At 39.2% G+C, this 23932-nt stretch overlaps 1 protein-coding gene across 5 annotated transcripts in view; it reads right to left on the reverse strand.

Moving 5' to 3' along the window:
* Positions 1-23932, reverse strand: part of Mboat2 (membrane bound glycerophospholipid O-acyltransferase 2) — a 158342-nt gene that overhangs the window by 73763 nt on the left and 60647 nt on the right. For all 5 annotated transcript variants that reach the window (XM_074049130.1, XM_020154724.2, XM_074049129.1 and 2 more), the window contains 2 exons: positions 13978-14123; positions 7837-7914 (listed from right to left, as the gene is read on the reverse strand). In XM_074049130.1, coding sequence (XP_073905231.1) covers positions 7837-7914; positions 13978-14123 — 224 coding nt within the window. The remainder of the gene's footprint in view (positions 1-7836; positions 7915-13977; positions 14124-23932) is intronic.

A 23932-nucleotide genomic window follows, 5' to 3' on the forward strand; every position in this document is an offset into this window, starting at 1 on the left:
GGTTGTGTGTGTGTGTGTGTGTGTGTGTGTGTGTGTGTGTGTGTGTGTGTGTAGTAATTAGGGAAAAGGTCTTAAAAATAATGCATATTCTGTGGCTCCAGCAGCTCTAGTGTGGCACCCCACTGTGGCTCATCAGGAGTTGTACTCAGAAGCAGCTGGCACCGTCACCACAGAGCTGAGATCAAGATGCCCACAGCATCTCTGTGAGCACCTGCAAGGGCAAGCCCGACATTCTGCACACTGCACTGGTAAATATTCTCACTGTATCTAAGGTTGTTCTTCCTGGGACCAAAATACGCCTTTTGAGCTGGGTGTGGTGGATCATGCCTATAAATCCTAGCTACTTGGGAGGTGGACAGAAGGAAGATGGAGGCTCAAGGCCAGCCTGGGCAAAAAAAGTTCAAGAGACCTCATCTCAATCAGTGGCTGGGCATGGCGGCACACACCTGTCATCCTAGCTACCCAGGGAAGCACAAATAGGAGGACTGTGGTCCAAGATGGCCGGGGCAGAAAATGAGACCCTAGCTCAAAAACAGCCAATGCAAAAAGGGCTGGAGGTATGGCTCAAGTAGCAGAGTGTCTGCCCTGCAAGCTTAAGGCCCTGAGTTCAAACCCCAGTATACTGATAGACACACAATAAAGCTTCTTCACATTTCAACTAGTGGGACCAATTCCATTTTAGCAATCCAGAAATGAAGCAAACCCACCCTTCCAACCTGTGAAGAGAGCTTTCATGTCTCCCCTCATTATGTTGGTTCCCTTTGTTTGAGGGTCTATGTTCTTTCAGACCCTTCCTTCTTATAATTGAACTCTGAAAAAATGTGGATACATAGGAACAACTAAAAATTACGTAAATGAGAGAATATACAAAACCCTTAAGCCAACTTCCAAAACTATCTCAATTATATTTTAATGCTGATGTTCTTTCTTGCAGTTCCCTTTCTAATATTTATCTTTGTTTAAACTTCAGTAAAGAAGTAAAATAGACATGTCATAAAACTACCTCATTTAAGCTCATAATTCAGCGAGTTTCTGTTCACTTATACCATGGTCCAGTTTTAGAATCCTTCCATCGCCGTGCAGTCCCTCATTTCGATCTGCAGTAAATTGTGGCTCCCATCTCCAGCCTCTGGGAAGTGCTGATTTACTTCTGTCACTACAGTTTTCCTTTCTGCAGAACTGTCATATAAGGGGACCACATCAACTGCAGCAGCTTGTGTCTGGCTTCTTTCACCACGTGCAGTTTTTGAGATTCACTCACGTTGTAGCATATTCCTCTTTGCTTATCACACAGTATTCCACACTGTCAGTGGACGAATGTCTAATTCATGGGCACAGGTTGTTTACAATATGGGCTATTATGGACAACACTGCCTTAAGAATTCACAGGGAAGTGTCCATTTGAATATGTTTTTATCACTTTTGGAACAGAATTACTAAATCATATGGTAAGTATAGGTTTAATTTTTTTTAAGAAACCCAAACTCTTCTCCTCAGGGGCAACCCACTGTACACTTTCACCAGCAATGAGTGAGGATCCTACTTTCTCCACATCACCACCACAAACATTGCTTGTTTGTGAGTATGAAATGGAGTCTCACTGTGGTTTTGACTTGTATTTCCCTAATGACTAATGATACTAAGATCACTCACATGCTTAATTTGCATTTATTTTATTCAAATCTTATGCACCTTTCTTAATTAGGTTATTTGTTTTCTTAAAAGAATAAATTAATAATAAATTACTTCTTAATATGGCATTGTAAGCATTCCAGGTACAATCCCTTAACAAGTAAATACTTTGTAAATATTTTATCACAGACAAGTTTGTGACTTGTCTTTTCATTTTATTAATGGTATCTTCTCCTGAAGAGTATGTATTTTAATCAAGTCCAAACTATCAACTTTTATTCCACTATTCATGCTTTTAATATCCTATATTTGCCCAATCTAATGTCAAAAATGTTTCCTTTCCATAGGCTGTACAGTTTTCATTTTCACATGTAAGTCTCTGACAAACTTGGAGTTCATTTCTGTGTATGTTCTAAGGCAGGGGTCAAGATTATTTATTTGTCTGCATGTGTATATTCAATTGTGATAGCACCATTTACTGAAAAGACAAGCCTTTCCCCTGGTGAATTTCCCTAGCACTTCTGCCAACGATCTTCTGACCATATTTTGTTCAGCTGATTTTATGTCTATCCCTATACCAGTAGTATACTGTCTTGATTACTATAGCTTTATGGTCAGTTTTGAAATGAGATAATAGCCCTTCAACTTTATTCTTTTTCAGATATCCTAGATCCTTTGTTTTCTACCTAAATTTTAGGGTCAGCAGGTCAGTTTCCGCGAGGAGTGCACTAACTATATTGATCAAACATCCTAACGATGGTCCAACCCAAGAACATGGCATATGTCTAATATTATCTAAGTCTCCTTTATTTTCTCTCAGCAATACACTCTATTTCCAGTGTAAGAATTTTGTACTTCTTTTGCTAAATAATTCCTAAGCGTATTGTTCTTTTTGGTGCTGTTGTGAATGGAATTTTCAATTTTCACTTTTGAACTATTCATCTGTGATATATATGGAAGAAACATTAATTCTTATATATTAGACCCTTGGTATCCACAGGTATATGGTTCCAAGGAGACAGACAGTGAGTGGAAAATGAATGCTCAGGAGCGTTCAGTATTTACATTCAGAGTTCAGTACTTATATTGCTCTTTACCTACACTGTGCATACAGTGCACCTGAGCGTCATGACGTGAAACCGCACGGAGCAGGCTCCATTACTGCCACAAAGTTACTGCTACACACGTTAGGACTGCTCACCAAAACCAGACTTTACTTCATGCTCTTTATCTCAAATACTGCTGATGCTTGACTCATTTTTCCCATAATGCCACTCACCCAACTTCTACTAAAGACATGCCATCTTTCAAGAAATCCAAAAGTTTCATTTATCACTTAAATTAAGCACATCACATGCTCTTTTTGGCTTGGAAGGATCACTATAACTACTACTTTGCTTTGGGGCACCATTTGTTTTTGGGGAGGCAGCTTTTCACAAAATGAAGCACAGGGAAACCTTCATCAGATCACATGACTTAGATAAAAGTGATAACATGGGATGAGAGCTTCTCTGCATCCACTGAGCTGCTTGATGCACACTCAGGAATCTAAACTCTTTGTTTTTGAAATTTGACTTTTTTCTTTAAACCAAACTCAGTCAAAACCAAGTGTAACAGATCCACAAATGAGGCAGGTTTACTGTGTATTGATCTTCTATCCTGTGATTATCATTCCCTTTATGCTATTATTATTAGGTTTTTTTGAGACAGTATCTTGCTATGTAGTCCAGACTTGCCTCAAACTCAATGTCCTCCTGCCTCCGTCTCCTGAGTGCTAGGATTACAGGCAGGTACACCACACCAGGTTCTCTTTATGTTATTTTGAGTAAAGTGTCTTTCATTTCAAGTGTTAAAAATCAGGCTTTACTTCATATTTCACTTCCCTTTTATAAAAAAGATACATCAAAAAGAAAGCAAACATTTCAACAATCTTTTGGAAAATTAGCTGTTTCAGAACAGTAATCTATAGTAAATCATTAATAAAGTTTATATATTCCACTATTTGTGCTACAGTAAGTTTACAATTACTATTTAGGAAAATTAAACTTATATACCATATTTTTAAAGCTGGTAAGAAGTCTCCTGCTGTCTCTTGAAATCTCTGTAGTAGGAATTTCCTTAGTATACAGTTTAGCCAAATCCAGTCCGCCACCTATTTTTGTAAATAAAACTTGGGCAAAGCACAGCCTCACTCATTTGCCGACACACTGCCCATGCGTACCCTTGCACTACCAGCCCAGTCAAGCTCCTGTGACAAGCGAGCTCTGTGTTCTGCAAAGCCAAAAGTTCACATCTGTTCCTTTACAAAAGTATCATGCTACACCCTGTTTTGGAAATGGTGTACGAATCTGGCAAAAGTTGAATTCTCCCTATCTTAATAAAGAAGAGCTCGTATCCTAATATACAGAGCTAAAGGAGTTCATGTTCCCCTCAAATGCACATGCTGATACTAGCCCCAAGTATGAGGCTACTCAGAGGCGAGGCCTTTGGAAACTTAACCCAAGAAGAGACCCAGACAGTGCTCTTGCTCCTCCAACCACGTGAAGTTACAGTGGGGAGAGGGCTAACATGAGCCAGGAAGCCAGCCCTCCCTCACCAGATGCTTGTACTGCCCAACCTCCAAGATGTTGTATATTGGGCATTTTGTAATAGCAGAGCAGACTGACTAATATGGTACACAGGCTATTCTCCTCCCACATACTCCTTTCTTGAACACTATCACCTAAATTTTACTTCTGTTTTCTTACATTTCAAAGCTTATGTGAAAATTCTAACTAGGGAAAAAAATGCTGAATTCTAGGACAAGTTAAGTTTTAAAGGTAAATTATCTAGATGTGAATAGGAATAATACAGCACACACAAGTGCTACAAAACTCAAATTTATATGATGTTGAAATATTTTAATTTATACATGGAACTGTTATAAAGTACAACAAGTATATGACAAACATCTTAAAAATCACAAAACAATCAAGAATTTTTAAACTGTTAAGTACTCAGAAAAGTACAAAAGTTTCATTTTAAACATTTAAACCCTGGCTATTCAAAGAAATATATATATACACATACAAAAAATAAAGAGATAAGAAGAATTGTATTGGACATAAACACTAACTCTGGACAACACATCACAATGTTTTAAAGTCTATCTAGTGTTTTGAGATGAAATCTTAAGTTCTGACCCATTAAATATTTTATGATAATGTAAAAGCCTAAGTTTTTGTTTGTTTTTTTTAATGAATATATCAGAGTAACAAGGAAAGAACAAGAAAGAAAAAGTAAAAAGAAAAACATATACGGGTATAAACTGAAATAGAAGCAACCTTAAAAAGACACTGACAGCACATATGAATAAAATAAAAATTAAAGAAAAAAGACACTGACTGACATACACATTTTTCAAATTAATTATCCACCTGCTATTTATGTAGCACTAACAGTTCTTACCCTAATCTGCTCCATCAAGTGTGGAATTTCAACTCTGAAGACCTATGCTAAGTGTCATAGCTATAAACTATATATAAGAAGCATTTTCTCTCTGAAAATTTACTGTAAAGGAGAAACTAATTTTATACAACTATACATCTCTAAAGCAACAACATCCACGAGAATTTTCTGTGGCTTCTAGGCACTTGAAAGGTGACTAATGCAACTAAAGAACCAAATTCTGTTTTATTTTTATTACTACTTTTTTGATTTTGTGAGACAGGATCTTGTGTAGTCCAGGCTGGTTTCAAACTCCCTATGTCACTGAGGCTGGCCTTCAACTCTCAATCCTCTTGGCACCTTCCAAGTACTAGGATTATAAGCGTGCACCTCCACACCCGGCTAACAGTGCAAGTCTAAAGTATTAAAAAGTTAACATCACAGACTGTTACTGCCTTTCAGAAAAACAAAAAAAATTCAGGGCTGGTGGCATGACTCCAGTGATAGAGTAACTGCCTAGCAAAAGTGAGGCCCTAAGTTCAAACCCAGAACCACCAAAAAAACAAACAAAAACCCTATTTTTACCAGATATGAATTTACTAACCTTCCAACTTAGAAGAGTATTACTTTTGCTTTAGGCAGCTGCACATAATTCCTGTTTTCAGTAATCCAAACTGGTTCTCTATCCACTATCCAGAGTAATAAAACACAACTCAGGCTGGACAAGGTAGCTCACATTGTAATGTCAACAACTTGCAAGATGGAGATCAGGACCACTGCTGTTCCAGACATGCCAGGCAAAAAGTTAGGGAAACCCCATTTCAGTCAATAAACTGGGTGTGGTGTCACACACCTGTGATCCCAGCTATGTGGGAGGCTATAGGTAGGAATGGTCTGAATCTGGCCCTGGGCAAAAACACCAGAACTAAAAAATAATTAAAGCAGGAAAAAAAGGGCTTAGGGACATGGCTCAAGCGGAAGAGCATCTACCTGCCTAATAAGTATGAGGCCCTAAGTTCAAACTCCAGTTCCACACACACACACAAACCTTTTTCATTGGATATCAAGTATCCCTCAGCATCACTCTGAACCTGTCATCCTTATAAGGTTTTAAAAATAGTATTGTATTGGTATTAAATTATATTGGTATTAAATACTATTTAAAAATAGTATTGTAATGGTACAAAGAATGTTTGCTTCACCTGAAACACCATCAAAATATTCTTTACCCTAGTGTAAAAATTAAAATTAAACATCAAGAATGTTTAGGTGCTGTTTACAGAAGGAAGAGAGAAGCCCATATATAGACAGTGTTGATGGAAATTAAGTTCGAGGCCAACCTGAGCTACATAGGAAGATTGAGAACAGTCTGGGCTGCACAGCAAAACCCTATCACAAAAAAAAAAACAAAACCCAAAATAATAATATTAATAGTAATTCAGTTCTTTAGTTATATTAACCACTGAAAGTGATGATACCATCAAATAGGTAGAGGCCCTGATGGAACAAAAGTGGAAGGAGGAAGCCAGGCAGCACATGCAAATACCCCTCTTCCTGAGGGGATCTGTCCACTGCTGCTGCTATCACCAGGGACATCAGAGTCCAGCTTCCTCATTCAGCTTTTCAACGTGGACCAGTAACTCTCTAGAGGGCTTCCAGGCCTTCAGCTTTGGACTGGGGCTGCATCATTGGTCACCTTTGTTCTAACGCTTCCAGATCTTAGAATGAACAGCTACTGGGTCCTCTAGGTCTCCAGTGTGCAGGTAGCCACTGTAGGATTATCCAGCTTCCGATCGTATAAACCATTCTAATAAATTCCCTTTTATTACGTGAGTATGCAGATGCTTCTATTCCTCTAGAGAACCCTGACCAACACAACGGCACACTAAAACAGAGGGGGTGACCAATGAGACTTAGAAAAGTGCTAATCAAAAGCTATTGTGTGATTCCTTATCCAAAACTCTCGCAGTCACATTTCAGAATTCAGAAACACACTGATGTCATGTCACATGTCAGTATTACAGTATACCGTGTTTAACTACCTTTTATATACCTCTACAGACAAATTTACATCTTAGGGCAGCTACCTAGTTCCCACCACATGTCTACCTCGGTACTCAGCTCCTATTATGCATCTCACAGTTACCTTACAGTCAACATTCATTTACTTAGAAAATATTCATCCTGTGTTTACTACATAACAAGCACTGTACTGGGATACCCACTTGAACATGCTCCCGGCTTTCAGGGCTCCCCAACTTGGGAAGCAGAGCTTCTCTCTCCCATACTGTTCAAGTCAGGAACTAGGACATCCTTGACACCGTATTTCTTTCCCACACCTCCTATCACTCACTCAGTCTTTCTAAATCTCTCTCCCATCTGCTAACTTCACTCCATTTCTCCACTGCCATAACCTAAAGACTAAGCCACCAGCCCTTAACTGGAGCCAATCCCACTCCCAAGGGACATGTGGAAATGTGCAGAAACATTTACGCTGTCACAGCTCAGGGGGTGCTACTAGTACCTAGTGAGTAGAAGCCAGGGATGCTACTAAATATCATACAATGCACAGATCAAGTTACCCAGCCTCAGGCTGAGGTTAGAAACTCTGCTTTAAGTAAACAGAAGACTGGCATATAACAATGATTTTTAATATTTATGGCAGTTCCTCAGGAAATGATCACAATTCAGAATTATTTTAGTATAATAAATAAAATTCTATTTTTTCCACTTCTACTGAAATGAAACACTGAAGTGCACAAGAACATGAATACTCACTTGTGCATGCTCTCCACTCCTATTATAATCATGATGCAGTAGGAAATCCCACTTTGTACAAGAAAATGTAAGGCATACCTACAAAAGGTAAGAGTATTGTTAGAAGAAGTCACAAACATCAGGTTCAAATAATTTAGGCTACTAAGTACAACTGAGAACATTCCCATACAAAAAAAGTCAGGAACCAAAACTCTAACACCTACATAAAACTCTGTGAGCACCCTGGAGGAGGGTCCCCTATCACAGGCCCCAGGAACTTAATAAATAAAGCCAACCCCTAAAAACCATGCTCAGTGCCCCAGCATTCCACATCTCCTAGCAACAGGAAAGCTGTGTGGAGTTCTGTGGCTCAAGGGTTACAGCTTTATTCATAACTCAAGGCACAATGGTTTTAAAAAGAAAAAATAAACATGGATTTCAGAAAAATTCTTAGGGAGTATCAGCTATTTCCCCAAACTTCTCCAATACAACCTTTGTACTCTGCCTCTACCTTAGAAACAATATTATTTACAAAACAAAAAATACTAAGAATTACAATTTACTAAAAGATACTCAAATCTATTATCAAAAAGTGACATATAAATCTAGCCATTTGTTAATTTGCTGTAATATATCTACTAAATATTCTGCCTTACATGATACAGTATTTTCTAATATCCTAATGTAGAAATAAACCATTAAATGAGAGAGCTAATTTACTGACTCACTTCAAAAAATGTAGGAAAAAAAATGACTTGGATCTTTGGGGTTAAAATCAATGCAAACTATCCCTGCTTCTCTCTGTCTGTCTGTCTGTCTGTCTCTTTCTCTCAATTTCTTTTCCTCTTTGGTGGCATATTGTATGATAAAAACTTTCAAATCATTATACACAGTTCATTTAATCACAGGATATCAACCTATAATTAAAATTATTTTTTAATTTAATCATTTTGGAGTAATAGGCACTTCCAGTGTGGAAAAGTTGCTATAATTTTGAATACCTTTTTTCACAGACCTATTATAAACAAGGAATAGGCTCTAAGGCAGGTCTGTTAAAGAAACTTAATTTGCCCATTGTACAGAGTAAGCCAGTCTGTGTCTCAACTCCCGCCCCCAGACATACATACATACATAACACACACACACACACACACACACACACACACACACGCAGAAAACCACACTGGCCTAGAGTGCTGCTATAATCACAGGGCAGGGAAGAGTCAAAAAAAAAAAAAACCCTATGCAAGTATAAATGGAAAGAGAAGGAAGCTTACAAAAAAAACTTCATGTTTAAAATACACACTTTTGAAAATTATTCACCTCCTATTTACTCCCAATACGTAACAAGTCACTACCAGATAATGTGAACTTGTTGAAAGGGACTGGCAGATAATTGAATTGTAAGGACTCTTAAAATTGATAGATTTCATTAAAGCTACTTTCCTTTAAAAAAAAAAAAACACACTTAAGCATTTTTGGGGCAAGTCTTCCTTTCTATGAGTGAGTGTCCTTGGAGCACAAGGACACAGAACAACTTGAAACTAACCGTTTGTATTTCCCTACAGCACTGTTCACATGGCATGCTCGGCAGTCTTGAGGTCACTACAACATCTTGGCTAAGCCTTTGCTCCCACGGTAATGCAAGTTCATCAGTCCCCACCTGGTCTGTGTTCACCTCTTCTGAAGATCTCCACATCAAGCATCTAGCTGCTTTTCCACTCGGTTATAGCACTGGTGACACTGTTCATGCTCTCCTATTAAGCTACACTACTTGTCCTCACCAGGAAAATGGGCATAAGACATGTATAGTGGCCACTTGAAAGTTTTCAGGATTATGAAGTAACACCCGAAATATGTTGACTGGATTAGCTGTCATAGTAAGCAACCAACTACTAAGTATTATTAGTAAGGTAAAAATTAATCTATCTTACACAGATGTTTAAGATGCCTTCTTCTGTTTCAGAGTTAAGGAAACTAAGGCCAAATACCTAGTTACACCCTAGCTGAAATTCAGATGTTTCTGGCCAACTTATCCATTGGCAAATTCTTAAAGGGGTGGGGTACAATATATACCACAACCTTTCAAACTGCTTAAGCAGTTTAGTAATAAAACAATGCTTATCTCAAAAGGTCAATTTACTGACGAATAAAACATTTTATTTCTTTTGAATTTCAAATCACACTAAAGACAGGTATAAAACTTATTTCTAGCAAAATAAAGCACAAATTTTAAAATGGTTAAAAGCTTCTCTCTGATTGTTCAATTAGTCCTTGCTGAATGTCTACTTTTGGGGGTGGGGTGGATCTGGGGGTCAATCCCAGGACCTTCTGCATTAGATTGAATCACTAAGCTACACCCCCTGCTCCTGAATGTCTATTTTCTAAAAACCACTGTTATAGATGCTAGAAATACAAGAATGGATGAGACAGTCTCTGCCCTCAGAGAGCTCCCAATCTAGAGACAAACAAACAAACAAGTAGCTACTTCAGTGCTATATGCAAAACACTAAACCAGTGGTGGTGAGTCATGTCTATAATCTCAGCCACTCAGGAAGTGGAGATCAAGATGATGCTGGTTTAAGGCCAGTATGGGTAAAAAGTTAGGGAAATCCTCATCTCAATCAGTAAGCTAGCACAGTGGTGCATACCTGCGATCCCAACTACTTAAGAGATTACAGGTAAAGGGACTGTGGTATGAGGCCCACGGGCAAAAACATAAGTCCCTACCCTGAAGAAAACTAAAGCCAACAAGGGCTGGGGCTGGGGCTCAAATAGTACAGCACCTGCCTAGCAAGTGTGGACCCTAAGTTAAAATCCCAGAAAGAAAGAAAAGAAAAACACTAAGAGATTGGATAAACACAAAAATTTCCAATCTGGATCATCAATTAGATGATGGGAATACAGACTGAATATTCCTAATACACAAATCTACTCAAAAAGTTTCACATTTTGGAGAATTCTGGGCTGCAGGTTTGTGGATTAGAGATGTGCAACCAGTAGGTGTATGCAAGTATTCAAAGTCTTAAGCACTTCTGATTCTAAGAGTTTAGGACAAGGGATACTCCACCAGTAACAGAGAACTGAGCCTGAATAACCATCCTGTTCACCATGACCAGCTACTGTGCCATGCTTTCTGTAGTGCAAGGCTATCTGGTTCCACATTATAGGTGAGGAAATGAAATTAAGTGGGTTCAAGTCACACAGCTGCCAGAACAAGGCAACCAGACCCAATCTGGGTCTGTATGACCTCAAAGTCTAAGTGTTGGGCTGGCAGAGTGGCTCAAGTGGTAGAGCACCTGTCTGGCAAGTATGAAGCCCTGAGCTCAAACCCCACTACTACCCCCCTACACACACCAAAAAACAAAAACAAAGTCTAAGTCTTATTTCATTAACTTATAGTGCTACCAAAGATATTTCAACAAATAATTATAAATTAATTCTCAGTTAAAAGTAACTTGTAAGCTGTGTGCTACTGGCTCTGTCATCCTAGCTACTTGGGAGGCTGAGATCAGGAGAATTGCAGTTTGAGGCCAGTCTGGACAAATAATCCGTAAACCAAATAACCAGAGTAAAATAACCAGTGCAAAATGGACAGGAGGTGTGACTCAGTGGGTAGAGGGTCTGCTCTGCAAGCTGAAAGCACTGAGTTCAAACCCCAGTCCCATCAAAATAAAAAGTTAACTTGTAGGTGATAGTTTTAAAAAAGTGTCAAGCACAGTGGCTCATTCCTGTGATCCTACCTACTCAGGAGGCAGAGATGGGAAGATCACAATTCAAGGCCAGTGGGGATGGGGGAAGACTGCGAGCCCCCATCTCAGCCAATAAAAAGCTGGGCGTGGTGGTGCATACAATGCCATCCCAACTACATAGAAAGTATAAGTAGGAGGATTGGAATCCAGCCCATATCCAAGGTATACGGATGAGACCCCACTGAAAAATACTTAAAGCAAAAAGGGCTACAGTGTGGCTCTAGTGGTAAAGCACCTCACCTACCAAGTACAAGGCCCTGAGTTCAAACTCTGGTACTACACCCCTTCTCCCTGCCAAATAAAGAAAGAAAATTCAGACCAAACGGAAGTAGGTAAAGTGGTTAATGGTCAATTATATTTACAAAGCACAAACATGTCCTCCAAAAAGAAGCTATAAAAATCAATAATAGATATGACTGCCTTTGAGCCTAATATACAAAGTGCTAAAATGCAAAGCAAAAGAATACTTGACCTTCCCATTAACTACTTCCTACTTGCAAAGAGTTATCTTACACATAGTACAAAGCATACACAACCCCTTCCCAAAGAAAGAAAATACATTTTTAAAAAAAAAATCCTAGCTAGGCATTGTGGAGAATGCCTGTAAACTCAGCAGTGCCATACCACCTGTAATCCTAGCACTCAGGAGGCAGAAGCAGGAGATCTCCAGTTGGAGGCCAACCTGCACTACATAGCAAGATTTTGTCTCCAAAAAAAAAACCTTATTACCACATATAACTTGAAACACTTATGACTACTTGACATTACAGTCAGACAATCTGTGACGCCATCTTCCAAAGCATCTCAGAAGGCTTTCCAACAAGGGAACACTTCTTCAGTAATGGATAGCAGCAAAGAGACTCACCCTCAACTCTGGCCGTGCCTCCATGCCACAAGACGCCCACGTTAATCATCCGTTGAGTCCACAGACCACAAAGTGAAGGGTGCCCATGGCCAAGCTGAACTACAAGCCTTCTCTAACCCCTCAGGAAAACATGCTACAAATACATACTGAATCCCAAAGTTATTTATGAGTGAATACATAGACTGAGATACGCTTTAAAATACTCTAGAAAAATAAGTTGGGGAAAGGATAAAAAAGAATGGTAGGGCTTTAATTACTGTTGAAGCTGGGTAATAGGCACATGAGGGCTCTTCATATTATTCTCTGTACTTTTGTGTCTGAAAAGTTTTACAATAAGAAGTTTGAAAATAAATACTACCCCTGGCAAGGTGTTTAAATAGAAACTTAGGAAAATTTTGATGACAAAAACTTGTTGTCAAGGAGGTGAAAAGGCCCGTGGTTCAGGTATCATTTAAGTGACTATATTTAAATTTCAAACTATGCTCATACCTACTTATGGCAGTGTCTATGCCTATTAAAAAGGCTAGTCCTGGGGTAATATGGTAGAACCAGAATAAATTATCTTTAATTTGTCATGAGTTTCCAGGAAATATTCGTAATCACCAGAGTGTATTTCAGCCCTCCTAAAAATCAAAAACAACAGCCTAGGACAAACAGAAGTGTTATCAGAGCCCACAAGATCTATACCCTACAACGGAAATTTCAAAGGACAGATCAGGTGAGTCCGCTTCTCTCTGGGGAAATCCTCTGTCAAAACACAGCCTGCAGAACAGCAAGCCCAGAGCCCTGGCCTATGAGTGGTGAGCACTGCAGCTCTCTTAACTGCTCACTCAGAAGGAAAAGTCACAAAGGAGCCCTTCCAGTGAGTTTCTGCTGATATGCCAAGAGACTGTGCTCCTTCCTGTCCTGCTTTTCTTCTGTCTGGAACAAACAGGAAGGGTAGTATTTCTGTACTGAAAGCTCTCAGGGTAGCCCGATGAGTGAGAAGGGGCTAACAAAAGGAATCACAAACATCCCATGTGAAGGTCAAAAATAAAAGCTTTCCATCCTAAATAATTTTTCTCCACCAAGAACTAAAAAATGCCTCTTTTTGCAAATGGTAGAATCTCAAACATGGTAAGAGTTGTATCAATAGGCATTACCAGATTCTTAAAAGCTGACTGCACAGGAAAAAAAAAATCATACAAACATACAACCAAAAACAAACAAACAAAACCTATTTAAAATGATGTCTTGGTATCAAAAATTTGCAAAATAGGTGAAAAGAACTGCTAATGAAAGACTAAAATGTCTTTAAATATCCTTTCTTAATCTTTCCTTTTCATTTAAGTAGTAAAAGTCCTCTCTGGTCCAAACTAATGAGAGAGCCCATTATCCATCGTTTTTTTTTTATTTTAAAAATAAAAAAATTTAAAGTTGGCCTTGAGAAAAAACCTTATAAATAAATACAAGAACAGAACCATATATAGTGTATCTTTCTACACACTCAATTCTCAAATATATCCAAATAGTCTTCATTTAAACATGATCAAAATAATTACTTACCATCCAAAGCAAAAAAATGCAAGATAAAGGCCCAAAAGGGTAGCAACTATGTGTCTTATAAAAGAACTAGTTTTGCTTGAATGTAGATAAGTTCGAAACCAAATGGCTGCTAACAAGGCAAAGAGTTGGCACACTACAAAGTTGACCTGTAAAGAAAAATTAAAATTTTGTATTAGCAACAGACTTGAATTTTTCATTTGATGTTACATTTAAATTCTAAGGACAAAAACATCATAATGATTAAAACTAAGATCTTCCAGTTTATAGAAACCAAAAACAATAATCTGCAATCTTCCTAGGGATAAGTCTCAATCTCAGTGATGGGCTTTCAAAGCACTGACTGTCTGTACTAGATCTGGCAGGAGAAGAGTGTGCTCAGGTAGGGGGAGGGGTGGAAGGGCATCTGGAAGAACATGACAACAGTGGATACACAGAGATGGAAAGCACAGGACATGCTATGGGTTAAGGGACAGAGAAATCTATTTGAATGATCGCAGTGTCCCTTTAACTGGTAGAAAGAAGAGTTCCAAGTTTCTCACAATGCTTGAAAACAGGGTCAAGCTCCTCCAGAGTCCAGAGGCTGTGAGAGGCCTCCGAGCTGCAGACGTGGTGGAACGTGGGGCTGGCCATGACAGTGGCAGTGCAAGGGGAGCTGCTGTGGTTTAACATCACCCCTGTAAACAGTAGGCACCAAGGGGCTCAGCTAGAGGAATGGCAAGGACGAATGACAACAGATGAGGCTGACTTCAGAAAGCCAGGTGTGGGGTGGGGAGTCCTCCCAAATCCACCGCAATACTCAAAGCACACTCTCCTCATGTGCAGAGGTGAAGCCACACAGGTGATCCCGTGGCTGCTTTTCTCTCTCTACAGACAGGGCAAAGAACAAGAGTGTCTTGTGGAGTGTACAGGTTCAAGGAAAATCTCCATTTGCTCTTATAAGGCACAGTCTCACAGAATGTTAAGGAAAATGTGTCTTAAAATCTATCAACAGAAGATACCTCTGTCTAAAGGCACAAACAAGTAGGTTCTTGTCTCACATTACAAGGAGAAAAACAGTTGAACATTGTAGTACTTTGTCTAAAAGACCATTGTTCTCTGAAACACACTCTATACAAGGAAAATGTCTTTCCAACAGGTTCTAGCACTTGTTCTCTCTGAAAGCATTTTAAAAAATTAAGCCAAAACTAAATACATCAGGAAAATCAGTATTCTTGACACCAATAATTATGTGTATAGCTTCTTACAATTTAAAATGTTTCGAATACCTTTATGTATAAAGCATCTACAATGGTCAGAACATAGGAAATCTAAAAACCCAAAGTCCTAGCACCAGCCCAGGTTAAGTGTAGAATCTAACAGAAGAAGCAAACATATACACAAGGAATATCAATCAACATTAGAGTGTCTTTTTAAAAACTGCCTTAGGGGAAGAATTCCAAGATGGCAGCTAGACTTAGGAAGCAGAAAGCGAGCCTCCTATAGTGAAATCTTGGAGAGACGCTGAAGACACACTTTGCAGGCATAATCACTGAGAAAAGGCATAACTTTGACTCCTCCACATCTCCAGCCGGTGCAGAGAATCTCCACTTCACGTTAAATGGAGAAACCAGGGCGGCACCCAGGCCGCCGGTCACCTGTGCCCAGACGGCTTGGGAAGACGCGGACCAGGTGAGCTTCGCGGTACCGCGGTAGCCCCACAGACAAGCCTGGGCCAGAGCAGCATAGCCCCCTGTACAGACTGACGTCCATCTGGGATAAAAAGAGAAACTGAGTACTAAGCAATAAGAACAGTTAAGACACGCTGGAAAGAGGGTGGGGCGCTCTGAGCGCTGAAGATTGGGGGAAGGGACTCCTTCCCGGGACTGTAAATAAACGAGCCGGGTGGGCCGGAGAGGCTCTGACAGGGGCGGGGCGCGCGCCCAGCAACCAGGACCAGCGACGCTTGTGAGAGGAGAGAAGACCCACCTCCCACGTGAACTGTAAATAAACACGCAGGCCTGAGAACACAGGTGGAGTGTCACCTTTCCCAGTGCTTGGAAAGGGGAAAGCCTGTAGCAGAGGCTCCCGCACAGGAGAACTCTGAGCAAACAAAGCCTGTGGGACCAGGTGAGCGCTAGCTCACCCCAGAGATCTGCATAAACAACGCCGCCAGCTACAGGCTGAGAGCAGCAGGCAGGCAGCCACAGTTGCAGATACCACTCTCAGAACTGCCTCCAGACGCTTTTTTTTCTTTTTCTCCCTACCTTTGATGAGAGAACAACCGAATTACACCTGCAAGCCGAAAAACTTACTGAAACTGTATTGCATTTGAACTGGGGACACTTGGTGGGGCTTTTTTTTTTTTTTTCTTCTGTGTGTGTGTGAGTGTAGTTTTGTTCTACTTTATGCATCCCCTTTGATGAGACAACTACAGAACAACATCTGAGGCACCAACTCCAGGACTGGAGATTGAGACGGACACCCAAATTATTAAGACTGAAACTGCATTGCATATAAACTTGGAAGTTTTTTGGTTTTTTTTTTTAATTTTCTATTTTCCATTTTATTTTAATTCATTTTTATATATAGATATTACTTTCATATACTTATTTTTTATTTTTTTTATCTTTGATTTTCAACCCTCTCTCTGTCTCTCTATTGTCTGTTCAGCTTACTGTCGATTAGTACACCAACACTCCCTGTTTATACCTTTGAAACTCTCTTGTCTGATACCTTGTTCTGCTTTCTCCCTCTTGTCTGTATATTTGTTTTCCCCTTTTCTTTAACTTCTTGCTTTCCATCTCAGCTCACTCTTCCATTCTCAATATTACCATTGTTATTATTACAAGCTAGAAAATACTTAATTACACACAGTACAGGGACAGTAACACCACCAAGGACAATGACGGGAAGACAGAAAAAACAAGGAAACCAGCTTCCCCACAGCAAAAAATTAGTACAGGAACCAGAGGGGAATGAAGAGAACAGAAGCTCAGATCCAGACTCCAACAAAATGAAGATAAACTATGCCAAAGGACCCAATGAAGCCCACAAGAATAATTTAAAAGAAGATATACTACAAGTACTCAATGAGAATTTTATAGAGATGATACTGGATAGGGTCAACCAAAATGTACAGGAGACACTCAAGAAATTCCAAGACAATAAAAATAGAGAATTTGAAAAAGCAAAAGAAGAAATAAAGGAAACCATAGAAGCACTGTATAAACAACAAAGTGAAAGAGAGAACACAATGAATAAATGGATAAATGAACTCAGGACAAAAATAGACAACAATAAAGAAGAAAACTGCCAGGATATGGAAAACCTCAGAAAAAAGAACGAAACAGAACTGCAAAACAAAACGGAAGGCCAATCCAGCAGAATAGAACAAACAGAAGACAGAATCTCAGAACTTGAAGATGAAATGGTAATTAAAGGAAAAAACCGAAGAACTATTAATTAAACAACTCAAGACCTGTGAAAAGAAAATGCAAGAACTCACTGACTCCATCAAAAGACCAAACTTGAGAATCATGGGCATCGAAGAAGGAGAAGAGGTGCAAGCCAAGGGAAGGCGTAATATATTCAACAAAATAATAACGGAAAATTTCCCAAATCTAGAGAAAGATATTCCCATACAAATGCAAGAGGCCTCCAGGACACCAAACAGAACAGATCAAAATAGAACTACTCCACGACATATCATCATTAAAACAACAAGTTCAGAAACTAAGGAAAGAATATTGAAGGCTGTAAGAGAGAAAAAACAAGTAACATACAAAGGTAAACCCATCAAAATCACAGCAGACTTCTCAACAGAAACATTAAAAGCAAGAAGAGCGTGGGGTGAGATCTTCCGGGCACTGAATGAAAATAACTTCAATCCCAGGATACTCTACCCAGCAAAGCTATCATTCAAAATAGATGGAGCAATAAAAGTCTTCCATGATAAGCAGAAACTAAAACAATATGTGACCACAAAGCCACCATTACAAAAGATTCTGCAAGGGATCCTGCACACAGAAAGTGACACCCAACTTAACCATGAAAAGGCAGGCAGCACCAAACCACAGGATAAGAAAAAGCAAGACAGTAGAGAGTAACATCAAGTTAGGTACACACAATCAAACCTTCAAACAACTAAGACAACTAAATGGCAGGAATCACCACATACCTATCAGTACTAACGCTTAATGTTAATGGACTTAATTCACCCATCAAAAGACACCGTTTGACAAAATGGATTAAAAAAGAAGATCCAACAATTTGTTGCTTACAGGAGACTCATCTCACTGACAGAAATAAGCATATGCTTAGGATGAAAGGCTGGAAGATTTACCAAGCCAATGGCCCCCGAAAACAAGCAGGAGTAGCAATACTTATCTCTGACAAAGTAGACTTCAAACCTACATTGATCAAACGAGATAAAGAAGGACATTCCATACTAATAAAAGGGGAAATAGACCAAAAGGAAATAATAATCATCAATCTGTACGCACCCAATGTCAACGCACCCAATTTTATCAAACATACCCTGAAAGACCTAAAAGCATATATAAACGCCAACACAGTGGTTGTGGGAGACTTTAACACTCCATTATCATCAATAGACAGGTCATCCAAACAAAAAATCAATAAAGAAATCCAAGATTTAAAATATGCAATAGATCAAGTGGACCTAGTAGATGTCTACAGAACATTTCATCCAACCTCTACACAATATACATTCTTCTCAGCAGCCCATGGAACCTTCTCCAAAATAGATCATATCCTAGGGCCCAAAGCAAGCCTCAGCAAATATAAGAAAATAGAAATAATACCATGCATACTATCTGACCACAATGCAGTAAAAGTAGAACTCAACAACAAAAGTAAAGACAAAAAACATGCAAACAGCTGGAAACTAAATAACTCATTACTTAATGAAGAATGGATCATCGATGCAATAAAAGAGGAAATTAAAAAGTTCCTAGAAGTCAATGAAAATGAAAACACAACCTACCGGAACCTATGGGACACAGCTAAGGCAGTCTTGAGAGGAAAGTTTATAGCCATGAGTGCATATATTAAAAAGACTGAAAGAGCCCAAATCAATGACCTAATGATACATCTCAAACTCCTAGAAAAACAAGAACAAGCAAATCCCAAAACAAATAGAAGGAGAGAAATAATAAAAATAAGAGCTGAAATCAATGAAATAGAAACCAAAAAAACCATACAAAGAATTAATGAAACAAAAAGTTGGTTCTTTGAAAAAATAAAGAAGATCGATAGACCCCTGGCAAACCTGACTAAAATGAGGAGAGAAAAAACCCAAATTAGTAGAATTAGGAATGCAAAAGGGGAGATAACAACAAACACCATGGAAGTCCAGGAAATCATCAGAGACTACTTTGAGAACCTATATTCAAATAAATTTGAAAATCTAAAAGAAATGGACAGATTTCTAGATACATATGATCATCCAAAACTGAACCAAGAGGAAATTAATCACCTGAATAGACCTATAACACAAAATGAAATTGAAGCAGCAATCAAGAGTCTCCCCAAAAAGAAAAGTCCAGGACCTGATGGATTCTCTGCTGAATTCTATCAGACCTTTAAAGAAGAACTGATACCAACCCTCCTTAAACTGTTCCATGAAATAGAAAGGGAAGGAAAACTGCCAAACACATTTTATGAAGCCACTATTACACTTATCCCAAAACCAGGCAAAGACACCTCCAAAAAGGAGAACTATAGGCCAATCTCCTTAATGAACATTGATGCAAAAATCCTCAACAAAATAATGGCAAACCGAATTCAGCAACACATCAAAAAGATTATCCACCACGACCAGGTAGGCTTCATCCCAGGGAAGCAGGGGTGGTTCAACATACGAAAATCAATAAACGTAATAAACCACATTAACAGAAGCAAAGACAAAAACCACTTGATCATCTCAATAGACGCAGAAAAAGCCTTTGATAAGATCCAACATCATTTCATGATAAAAGCTCTAAGAAAACTAGGAATAGAAGGAAAGTTCCTCAACATTATAAAAGCTATATATGACAAACCTACAGCCAGCATTATACTTAACGGAGAAAAATTAAAACCGTTCCCTCTAAAATCAGGAACCAGACAAGGATGCCCACTATCTCCACTCCTATTCAACATAGTACTGGAATTCCTAGCCAGAGCAATTAGGCAAGAAGAAGGAATAAAAGGAATACAAATAGGTAAAGAAACTGTCAAAATATCCCTATTTGCAGACGACATGATCCTATACCTTAAAGACCCAAAAAACTCTACTCAGAAGCTTCTAGACATCATCAATAGCTATAGCAAAGTAGCAGGATATAAAATCAACATAGAAAAATCATTAGCATTTCTATACACTAACAATGAGCAAACGGAAAAAGAATGTATGAAAACAATTCCATTTACAATAGCCTCAAAAAAAATCAAATACCTAGGTGTAAACCTAACAAAAGATGTGAAAGACCTCTACAAGGAAAACTATACACTTCTGAAGAAAGAGATTGAGGAAGACTATAGAAAGTGGAGAGATCTCCCATGCTCATGGATTGGTAGAATCAACATAGTAAAAATGTCGATACTCCCCAAAGTAATCTACATGTTTAATGCAATTCCCATCAAAATTCCAATGACATTCATTAAAGAGATTGAAAAATCTACTGTGAAATTTATATGGAAACACAAGAGGCCACGAATAGCCAAGGCAATACTCAGTCAAAAGAACAATGCAGGAGGTATCACAATACCTGACTTCAAACTATATTACAAAGCAATAACAATAAAAACAGCATGGTACTGGCACAAAAACAGACATGAAGACCAGTGGAACAGAATAGAGGATCCAGATATGAAGCCACACAACTATGAGCAACTTATCTTTGACAAAGGAGCTAAAAATATACGATGGAGAAATAGCAGCCTCTTCAACAAAAACTGCTGGGAAAACTGGTTAGCAGTCTGCAAAAAACTGAAACTAGATCCATGTATATCACCCTATACCAAGATTAACTCAAAATGGATCAAGGATCTTAATATCAGACCCCAAACTCTTAAGTTGATACAAGAAAGAGTAGGAAATACTCTGGAGTTAGTAGGTATAGGTAAAAACTTTCTCAATGAAACCCCAGCAGCACAGCAACTAAGAGATAGCATAGATAAATGGGACCTCATAAAACTAAAAAGCTTCTGTTCATCAAAAGAAATGGTCTCTAAACTGAAGAGAACACCCACAGAGTGGGAGAAAATATTTGCCAATTATACATCAGACAAAGGACTGATAACCAGAATATACAGGGAACTTAAAAAACTAAATTCTCCCAAAACTAATGAACCAATAAAGAAATGGGCATGTGAACTAAACAGAACTTTCTCAAAAGAAGAAATTCAAATGGCCAGAAAACACATGAAAAAATGCTCACCATCTCTAGCAATAAAGGAAATGCAAATTAAAACCACACTAAGATTCCACCTCACCCCTGTTAGAATAGCCATCATCAGCAACACCACCAACAACAGGTGTTGGCGAGGATGCGGGGAAAAAGGAACCCTTTTACACTGTTGGTGGGAATGTAGACTAGTACAACCACTCTGGAAAAAAATTTGGAGGCTACTTAAAAAGCTGGACATCGATCTACCATTTGATCCAGCAATACCACTCTTGGGGATATACCCAAAAGACTGTTACTCCAGAGGCACCTGCACATCCATGTTTATTGCGGCACTATTCACAATAGCCAAGTTATGGAAACAGCCAAGATGTCCCAGCACTGACGAATGGATTAAGAAAATGTGGTATCTATACACAATGGAATTTTATGCAGCCATGAAGAAGAACGAAATGTTATCATTCGCTGGTAAATGGATGGAATTGGAGAACATCATTCTGAGTGAGGTTAGCCTGGCTCAAAAGACCAAAAATCGTATGTTCTCCCTCATATGTGGACATTAGATCAAGGGCAAACACAACAAGGGGATTGGACTATGAGCACATGATAAAAGCGAGAGCACACAAGGGAGGGGTGAGGATAGGTAAGACACCTAAAAAACTAGCTAGCATTTGTTGCCCTTAACGCAGAGAAACTAAAGCAGATACCTTAAAGCAACTGAGGCCAATAGGAAAAGGGGACCAGGAACTAGAGAAAAGGTTAGATCAAAAAGAATTAACCTAGAAGGTAACACCCACACACAGGAAATCAATGTGAGTCAATGCCCTGTACAGCTATCCTTATCTCAACCAGCAAAACCCCTTGTTCCTTCCTATTATTGCTTATACTCTCTCTACAACAAAATTAGAGATAAGGGCAAAATAGTTTCTGCTGGGTATTGACGGTGGGGAGCGGGAAGGCGTGGAGTGGGTGGTAAGGGAGGGGGTGGGGGCAGGGGGGAGAAATGAACCAAGCCTTGTATGCACATATGAATAATAAAAGAAAAATGAAAAAAAAAAAAAACTGCCTTAGGAACATCACAAAGAAAAGAGCCTGAAGGGGTAATGTCACAAAGGAGGTGATGCTAAAGTTGGGCCACAGCAGTAGTTCCAAATCCTAGCAGATCTGCAGTACCATCCAAGGAGCTTCTCTCCCCTCCCCTCACCTCTTCCCATATATACAACAAGGTGTGACAATTACAGGAACATTCCAGACATAGAAAATTTTATAGAATCTTTGTAAACATCTACTCTCAATACTGTTCAAAAAAATGAAATCAGACCTCACTCCAGACACTGAATCAAAATCTTTGGCACTCAAGCCTTTATTAAAAAAAAAAAAAAAACAAAACAGGTTTTTGTAACCCTAAAGTCATGAAGTTATAAGAAACATGGTGCTAGACAGTAAGGCCAAGGGCAGACTAAAAAAAAAATAAATAAAAGCAAAGTAAAGGAAGGGCTCAGGTATGAAAGCAAAATGAGTGCAACACAGTATGGGAGATGAGGTGGGAGGAGAGGTGTAAGACAGTAAGGGGCTTTGTATGTTGTGTAATGCATTTTATAGTAATGAAAAACCACTGAACATTTTTAGAATGAGTGGTGTGACCTACTCTCTGCCTCTGCAAAGGAGGAACAGAAGGAGGCATGTGTAAAAACAGGGCAGGAGGTTGCCGCTCCAGACTCTTGGGAACAGAGAGTCAGGACCTGCTGGGAGGACGAGGGGAAAACCAACCCAAGGAACAGTCAGAGCCAGCCATGAGATGAGGGGATGTGAGAATGGCGAAAGGCAACAAGTTGTTGATGGAGAATGACATGAATGAAGACTGAGACATATGGGGGTCAAAGAACAGCTTAGGGAAAAATGAATTCTACTTCAAGTATACTTGGTTTGCGAGCACCCAGGAGACAAGCATGCACACTCCAAACACTGCTCAGAAAGATAGGTCTGGAGCTGGGAACCTGAAAGACAGCTACAGAAAAACAAGACTTGCAATGCTCACATCCAAGGTCAAGTTCTCATGAACAACAGAACAATGTAAGAGAATTCGGGGGCGTGGGGAGGGAGGAGGGGAGAGTAGTCAGGAAGTTATGGTCACTGTCAAATGTAATAAAGAATAAAGTCCAAACCAGCCACCTAATTACTGATACCATGTAAGAAAAGTTGAAAACTGCCCAAAGCCACATTTTACAGATGAGGAAACTAAGTCTCAGTATTTAGATGACCTGACTAAAACCATACAGAAAGAATAAGCCACACATCTCCCCACTAATTGCCAGGACAACTGTGCAGGAGATAGGACGATAAATGGAATGCGGTCCTGCTCAGGGATAACAAAGAGAGTGAGCCAGGGTAACAGAGCTACAGTCTGAATTAAGGACTACAGCTTAGGAAGCCCAGGGGAAGGGGCAGTCCTTTCCCTCCAGAGGAAAGCCCCACAAACGTTTCCCTAGTACAGTGGCCTTGGAACTGACCTACAAAGGACTGGGACAGTCAGATCCTGGTGAGAACTCCAGAAAGTGTAAGCAGCA

Source organism: Castor canadensis, chromosome 12 (genome assembly GCF_047511655.1).
Source record: "Castor canadensis chromosome 12, mCasCan1.hap1v2, whole genome shotgun sequence".
In the NCBI taxonomy this organism is placed as follows: domain Eukaryota; kingdom Metazoa; phylum Chordata; class Mammalia; order Rodentia; family Castoridae; genus Castor; species Castor canadensis.